The following is an 8,265-nucleotide window of genomic DNA, read 5'->3' on the forward strand; positions in this document are numbered from 1 at the left end:
TAAGGAAGATTAAAAATTTTAGGTAGAAATAAGATTGTACAGAAAAAAATAAAAAGAAAAATTCGACTAAATTCTCTTTAATTCTATTAATATAACATTTAAAAGACCTTCATAAATTTCAGGGTGACACATCTAACGTATTTATTTTAAAATTTCAATACTCATTGTGTTCTTGTTTATTGATCACTTTAAAATTTTGATATGATTTATAATTAAATATATTTGTAAAGTTACCGATAAAAAATAGAATAAAAGAAAAAAAAAATACATGTTAACAACAGAACCCATGATACACACTTTGAGTTTAACACAATGGGTAGTCTATGTAAAGAATTAAAAAAAAAAAAAATACATACTTACCTTTCACAACTTTTCCTCCAAATCAAAATTTTCAACACAATTTTTCATAAATAATTTTAATAAAATATTATATGTATAAAAAAAGTAGTCACTATACATTTGTGAATCCGGCAACCGCGGACCACGACGCCATCGAGTTCTGGTCGAACCCTGAGCGAACCGGCTGGCTAACAAAGCAGGGAGAGTACATCAAAACGTGGCGCCGTCGCTGGTTCGTCCTCAAGCAAGGGGAGCTTTTCTGGTTCAAAGACTCAACCGTCACGCGCGCGTCAAAGCCACGCGGCGTCATTCCCGTCGCGTCTTACCTTACCGTTAAGGGCGCAGAGGACGCGATCAACAAGCCTTGCGCGTTCGAGCTATCCTCGCGCTACGAGACGATGTACTTCATCGCCGATTCGGAGAAGGAGAAGGAGGATTGGATCAACTCTATTGGTCGCTCCATTGTTCAGCATTCTAGATCCGTCACTGACAATGAGATCGTCGATTACGACAAGCGATGATTCCTCACGCGCCTGCAATCTGTTTCGGTAAATCGACAAATCAAACCTCTCTTTTGCCCTTTTCTATTTGTGTATATTAATGAATCGTGTTGAATTGTTATCTCACATTACTGTAATTGAAGAGAACGAACATATAATGATATAGTTTCTTATATAAACCAAGATTGATGGTAATAAATTTGTGAGCAAGTATTATTCCTTAATCCTTGTAAATGGTAGAGAAGAGAACACAGACAACACGCAATAATTCACAAAAAAGAAGAAGGATAATCCAACTCAAAGCAGCTAAATGTTTCTCATAATCATGACACCTATTTATGGAAGCAGTTTGCGTTTAATTGCATGCAGCTCCATTACGACATCTTTAATGTTCATCCGTCGAGTGGGAAACTCTTGAGAACATGCAACTCCAATCCTGGCAAAGGACACTATACACTCCTTGATACTTTGCTTTTGCGTGATCTTTCTTTCTCCTTCACCAAACGGAATTAACAATCTTGAATCAACAATCTCAGTGATTCTTTCTGGAATTGCCTTTTTACAAAACTTGTGTAGGCTTAGATCTTCACCAAACATGTCATCTGTTGGTTTCTTTCCGGTTAGTATTTCCAAAAGAAGAATTCCATATCTATAGATGTCTCCTTGTGGTGATACTGGTCCACCTGCTCCATACTCTAAATGATTCCAACAAATGATAAGGGAAGAAGAATAGACATAACGCAACAACATAATGATTATAGACAAGTTATTTTCAGTTTAATAAATATTTCAAGAAGTTGATTGCCATAATAAGGTAGATATCATAAGTAAATTAATGCAATTATGCATGATAGTATCATGAATCTAACAAATAATAATACATGAATTAATTTGAAGAAATAGTAGACAAATATTACCAAAAGTTATCAAGAGCACTTTTACCTGGTGGAACATATCTGATGGTTCCCTTAATTGTAGAGGAACTTCCATGATTACTGGTAGAATAGCTTCTGTCCCCTTGAACAAGTCTTGCTAGACCAAAGTCTTCTAAGTGGGCAACAATATCATCATCAAGAAGCACATTGCTAGGCTTAATATCACAATGAATTATGGCTTCCCCTGAATCATTGTGAAGATAATCCAATGCAAAAGCTAAATCAAGAGCAATATTTACCCTTTGCATAAGGTTCAGACTCGGATTTGTGGAGTCGCTATCTTCAATAGTGTTGTGCAACAAAGTTTCTAGGCTCCCATTAGACATGAACTCAAACACTGTGGCCTTGAAATCATTCCCTTTGTAATCAACACAAGACACTCTCCAATGGTGCCTTCCATATTTTGCTGACTTGTGACCCTTCTTCTCTCTTTTTCACCAATTGGAATGAGCAATCTTGAATCAACAATCTCAATGATTCGTTCTAGAGTTGCCATGTTACAGAAATTGTGTAGGCTTAAATCTTCACCAAACATGCTATTAGTTGGCTTCTTTCCAGTGAGCATCTCTAAAAGAAGAATTCCATAGCTATATATGTCTCCTTCTGCTGACACTGAGCCACCTGCTCCATACTCTGATTTAAACAAAATTTCAGGAAAGGAGAAGAGAAATAATGCAATAATATCATCATTATAAATTAATTATTTTCAGTTCAATAAAGTAAATATATTAAGGGGTTGATTGCCATAAATACTTGATACTAAAATTACTTAGATATGATTATAAAGGAAGAAATATGAGAAAAACATTTCAGAAGGATATTGTAAGATATATCAAGAGAAACTGACACTGAACTGGGGGAATATATCCAATGGTTCCCTTAATTGCAGAAGAGCTTGCTTGATTACTGCTAGAACAGCTTGCGGCACCATGAACAAGCCTAGCTAATCCAAAGTCTCCCAAGTGAGCAACAACTTCATCATCAACTACAACATTGCTTGGCTTTATATCACAATGAACTACGGCTTCTTATGAAATTCATAAAATTAAAGTATACTAATAAATTTTATACTAGACAATAAAAACTTTGCTATCTAATATAACTTGAAGCAAAAGCAAGCTTGAATGTGTTGTACGAAAAGTATTCACATTTTGTAAATTATGAATTTATGAAAATTGTGAAAAATAATATATTTTTTTAAAGGTTTTTACGTCTTTTTAGCGAATGTGAGTAATTGAGTGATAGCTTTGTATATTTTCATATAACTTCTTCGTTTTTTCTTCCTAAATAAAAGAATCGTGTTTTTCTTTTTATTCAAAGAACAAAATTATATTTTCACTTGCCATAAAATTTTTGCAATATTTTCTTTACATTTTATCCAAACAACACTTTAAAAGAATTATTTGGATTGTGTTTATGCAATTGAACATAGCTTTGTATGTGTTTATGTTTACCAAAAAGGTTTTCTTCAAAAAGTCTACTTGAAGTTTCTTTGTGGAATTGATTATAAATGTGTATGATTTTGTGTAATTTCTTAAATTCTTTTTCAAATAAAAGAGTAATTATAATTCTTATCAAAGAATAAAATAAATTTTTACTTGTTATCAATTTTTTTTTTCTAATTTTTTCAATTATTTGGATTATATTTGTGTAATTGTCTTTGATAAAGAAATATTTAATCAAATGTATAATTATTAATTGTGAATGATCTTTTTAATTAGATTTAAGTGTTATTAGTTTCTATTTCTTAAATAAACTGGTTACAACATACACAATAATTAACAAGTAGTGAGTGACCATGAGTGAATGAGAGATTGCCAATAATAAGATTACGATGATATGATAATGGTGTGGACTATGGAGCATTATGTGTCAAGGTTTTAATATAATACTATGTTGGTTTTTTCTTTTATATATTATAAATTATAAATAGATAATAAATGGATAGAAATAAATAGATATTAATTGAAGATATATAAAGCCTTGAACTGATGCAAATGACACACTAATACAGAGGACAGAGCGCATAAACTTAAAATGTTACATACCACATTAAAAGCACACTAATAGAGAACATAAAAGCACAGAAATTGAAATGTATAGTGCAGCGAGTTGTCATCATGATTGACAACGGCAGTTATTAGCATGATAGCTTTTGCTTGATTGCAAGCAATTCAGTTATGACATCTTTTATGCTCATTCGCTGATTAGGAAACTCTTGAGAACATGCAACTCCAATACTAGCAAAGGACACAAGACATTCTTGAATGGTGTCTTCCATATTTTGCTGTTGTGTAACCCTTCCTTCTTGATGATCAATTGGAATGAGCAATCTTGAATCAACAATCTCAGTGATTCCATCTAGAGTTGCCATGTTACAGAAATTGTGTAGGCTTAGACCTTCACCAAACATGCTATCAGTTGGCTTCTTTCCGGTGATCATCTCCAAAAGAAGAATTCCATAACTATACATGTCTCCTTCTACTGACACTGGAGATCCTGCTCCATACTCTGTTTGATTCAAACAAAAAGTTGAAAAAAGGGACAACAGAAATAATGCAATAATATCGTCATTATAAACTAATTATTTTCAGTTCAATAAATTAAATATATTAAAGGGATGATTGCCATAAATACTTGATAATTAAATTGCTTGGGACAAAGGGATCGGCAAAAGCATATAGTAAAAATATCATGTCAAAAGCAAAACAGTTATTTAATTTGACAAATTGTCTTGTTGCTACAATATGCAAAAGGAGAAATCTAAGCAAAACATTTTCCAAAAGATATATATTATTAGATATATCAAAAGAAACTTACCTGGCGGAATATATCCAATGGTTCCCTTAATTGCAGAGGAGCTAGCGTGATTACTGCTAGAACGGCATGCGTCACCATGAATGAGTCTAGCTAATCCAAAGTCTCCCAAGTGGGCAACAACTTCATTATCAAGTAGAACATTGCTTGGCTTAACATCGCAGTGAACCACAGCTTCCCCAGAACCATTGTGAAGATAATCCAATGCAAAAGCTATGTCAAGAGCAATATTTACTCTCTGCATAAGGTTGAGACTCATATTTGTGGATTCGCTATCTTCAATAGCGTTGTGCAACAAGGTTTCTAGACTCCCATTAGGCATGAACTCAAACACTATGGCCTTGAAATCATTCCCTTTGTAATCAACACTTGAACAACAAGTCAGTATGCTGACAAGGTTTCTGTGCTTGATTTTTCCTAAAGCTTTGCATTCGGCCATGAAACTCTTTGATGCCCCCCGTGTTTGAAGATTCAACACCTTCACAGCAACAGGCCTCTCAAAATGGACAAGGATTCCTCTATACACAGAGCCAAAGCTTCCTGTGCCAACTAAATTGGATGAAGAAAATCCATTTGTTGCTTGATGTAGCTCTCTATAAGAAACCTTCACATAGCCATATTGCAAAGCTAGAGAAGTAGTATATAAATTTTTTGCCTTTTTCTTGAAGAGATATATACTAATAAAAGCTACAAAAGAGATTAGAACCCCTCCAAATGCAATGAAGAGGATGACTCTCTTTTTGAGAGATCTCTTCTGTGAGGGCAACATAGGGCATGCAGGAAGATTCAATTGAGGTATCCCACCGCAAAGATCTTTGTTTCCAACGAGTGATATTGCTGTGACATTATTAAATACTCCTCCTACCGGGACTTCACCATAGAGATGGTTGAAAGATACGTTCAACATACTCAGAAACGTGAGATTCACAAGTTCATGAGGGATTGTGCTTGAGAAGTTGTTATTAGAAAGGTCTAAGATTTCAAGGGATAGTAGAGATCCCAAGAATGAAGGTATACTTCCATGGAATGAGTTTCTTTCTAGTACGAGCTCTGTTAAAGCAGTGCAAGCACTAAGTCTCGTGGGAATCTCACCAATGAGCTTGTTATCTTGTAAATCCAAGATGGAAAGATGGTTCAAGTTTCCAAGATCAGAAGGAATGGGGCCGGTAAAAGAGTTGGAGTATAGTAACAACTGTATTAAGCCTTGCTGGTTGCCAAATGTTTGATTGGGTATGTTACCACTTAAGTTGTTTTCAGATGCAGAAAATTTTTGCATGTTGGTGCAGTATCCAAGTGTAAAAGGAATGAGTCCTTCAAATTCATTTGAGCTCAGATCAACGTCAGACAACATAGTAAGGTTACCAATGACAAGAGGGATGTTGCCATAGAACTTATTTTCACTCAACCACAACTCTCCCAGATTTTTTAGCTTTCCCATTGAATCTGGAATTGTTCCCCCAAGGAAATTTTCCTCCATATCAAGTGTTGCTAGGTTGACTAGTTTTCCAATTCCTTCTGGTATCCTTCCAGATATTTGATTCAACGCCATATCAAGCAAAACAAGATTGGTTGATAAGTTGCCTATGATATCTGGCAATACTCCCCCTAAATAATTTTCATAAAAGTCTAGGTTCTGCAATTGAGTACAATTAGTCAATGAGAAAAGAAAATCCAAATCGTGATCTCTTCCATTTCCGAATCTATTATGACCAACGTTAAATATCTGGAGTTTGTGTAAACTCCCTAGGGTAGGAGAAATTGGTCCATGAAAATTATTTACTGAGATATCAAATAGTTGCAACTCAGAAAGGTTGGATATTGAAGATGGAAAAGTACCGATGAATCGGTTCCCTCCACACGTAAACATCTTAAGATTGGGAAAGGCCAGAGGTATATTTGAGAGAAGAGTACCCATTAAGTGGTTGCGAGCGAAATCAAGAACTTGAATATTTGAAAGGTTATAAAGTGAAGGAGTAACTTGGCCAGAAAAATTATTTGAACTTAAACTCAAAAATTTCAAATTTGACAACCTACCCAAAGCTGGAGTTATTCTTCCTTCCAAATGATTAACTCCAAGTGACAACGCCTCAAGGGATGAAAGATTTCCCAAAGAAGGCGGGATACTACCAACAAAATTGTTGACTGCAAGCCCCAGATGAGTGAGTTGCATCATAGAACCCAACCATGAAGGAACTTTCCCAGTTAGATTATTTTGCCACATTATAATTACCTCAAGGCTTGAACAATTTATCATCTCTATAGGAATCTCTCCATGAAGATTATTGTTGCTCAAGCCAAGAAACTGCAGTCTCTTCAAATGACCAACTTCTCTTGGAATCTCACCATGCAAGTTGATGTTAGTAAGATTGATCACCCTTAGGAACGTCAGATTTCCCAAAGATGGCGCAATAGTACCTCCCCAATATTGATTTTGAAGTTGCAAGGCTGAGACTCTCATGTGACGGCGACTGCATGTAATGCCCTCCCATGCACAGAAATGGAGAGACTCATTCCATGATGACAGAGCATGAGGATCGCCATTGGTAAGCTTGTCCTTCAAAACAAGCAAAGCAATCTTATCAGTCTCGGTACTCAAGGCCACATTCACAGCCAAGGTTTGTGAAGCCATAGATAGGAGAAACATGATGAGAGACACCATTATTTTGTTGTAGTGTGACGGTGACAATATGAGCATTGTGTAAGTATATAGAAGAGGACGATGGTGATTGGTGAAGAAAAATGTAGTACTAGTGTTGTTACTTCAATAGCTCTAACTGTTATACAGAAGAGGGCAATGGTGAAGAAAGTATACCATAGTAGTTGCTTGAAACTCTCTTATATAGATTTCTAATTTGCTTCATTATAGGATTAATAAAAATCAATCTAAAAACATTTACTGTACACACTACAACAATACTTGAATAATGAAACGGATATTAATAAATATATAAACAATTTTGGAAATTTGTGTGCATGTGAATGGAAAGGGAGTGCACAGGGCGGATATGTTATCGTCGGAAGACCAAGACTTGCAAGTTGACTTGGGAGGACTCCACGATCTTTCTTCTCTGTACTTTAATTTTAATACTTATAGCAAATTAAAAATCGCCACCTTGTGTTTGTTCTTCATTCGCATCGGCAACAAGCTAAGATGAACAGCAACAACATCAAAAATTAAAGGCGACTACTCACATGATGATGGGTGTTTTGTCTTCATGTAAATATTCTGAGTTGGCAACGATAGGATGATCACACGTGTTTCGTAGTTAGTGTATCATTAATTAAGATAAACATGTGGTCCCATCGGTTTTTTTTTATTAATATACTGGTTGGTCTGGTTCGAAGAATAAAAAATCGGTTGAACGTAGACTTGGTTCGCTGGTTTGAAAAATGAGAAAAGAATTAAATAATGAAGTGGGCTTTTTAATAGTGATGCTTGTCCAAAAAATAAAAAACAGCAGTCTAATGTTCTAATACACAAATTACAATGGTCTTAAAAAAAAAAAACCAGATTGCAATGGCCCATAAAAATACCTCGTTACTTAATTAATTATTTATTCTATTAATTTATTATGCCTGAATCAATAAATTTATATTAATACACTAAATTAGTTTGTAAAAATGTTTTAGACAGAAAATTATTATTAATAAATTTTAATTATTAAATTATTATT

General features: G+C 34.6%; 2 protein-coding genes across 2 annotated transcripts; one reads left to right on the plus strand and one right to left on the minus strand.

Moving 5' to 3' along the window:
• On the plus strand, window positions 432-1,063 carry LOC107606635 (pleckstrin homology domain-containing protein 1-like). The gene has a single exon (XM_016308675.2). It carries the CDS (start codon window positions 432-434, stop codon window positions 858-860), a length of 429 nt encoding a protein of 142 aa, XP_016164161.1. The 3' UTR covers window positions 861-1,063.
• Window positions 583-7,476, minus strand: LOC107606634 (probable LRR receptor-like serine/threonine-protein kinase At3g47570). The gene is made up of 2 exons (XM_021107290.1): window positions 4,595-7,476; window positions 583-1,534 (listed from the first exon to the last, which is right to left on the minus strand). The coding sequence occupies exons 1-2, from the start codon at window positions 7,284-7,286 to the stop codon at window positions 1,176-1,178; spliced, it is 3,051 nt and encodes a 1,016-aa protein (XP_020962949.1). The 5' UTR covers window positions 7,287-7,476; the 3' UTR covers window positions 583-1,175.

Source organism: Arachis ipaensis, chromosome B07 (genome assembly GCF_000816755.2).
Source record: "Arachis ipaensis cultivar K30076 chromosome B07, Araip1.1, whole genome shotgun sequence".
Taxonomy (NCBI): Eukaryota; Viridiplantae; Streptophyta; class Magnoliopsida; order Fabales; family Fabaceae; genus Arachis; species Arachis ipaensis.

Bases quoted from the DNA above. Each gene is read 5' to 3' on its own strand.
- LOC107606634 (XM_021107290.1), bottom strand. From the start codon at position 7,286: ATGCTCATATTGTCACCGTCACACTACAACAAAATAATGGTGTCTCTC. The intron at 1,535-4,594 runs GTAAGTTTCTTT...GGAATCATTTAG, and splicing joins CATTGGATATATTCCGCCAG to AGTATGGAGCAGGTGGACCA.
- LOC107606635 (XM_016308675.2), top strand. From the start codon at position 432: ATGTATAAAAAAAGTAGTCACTATACATTTGTGAATCCGGCAACCGCG.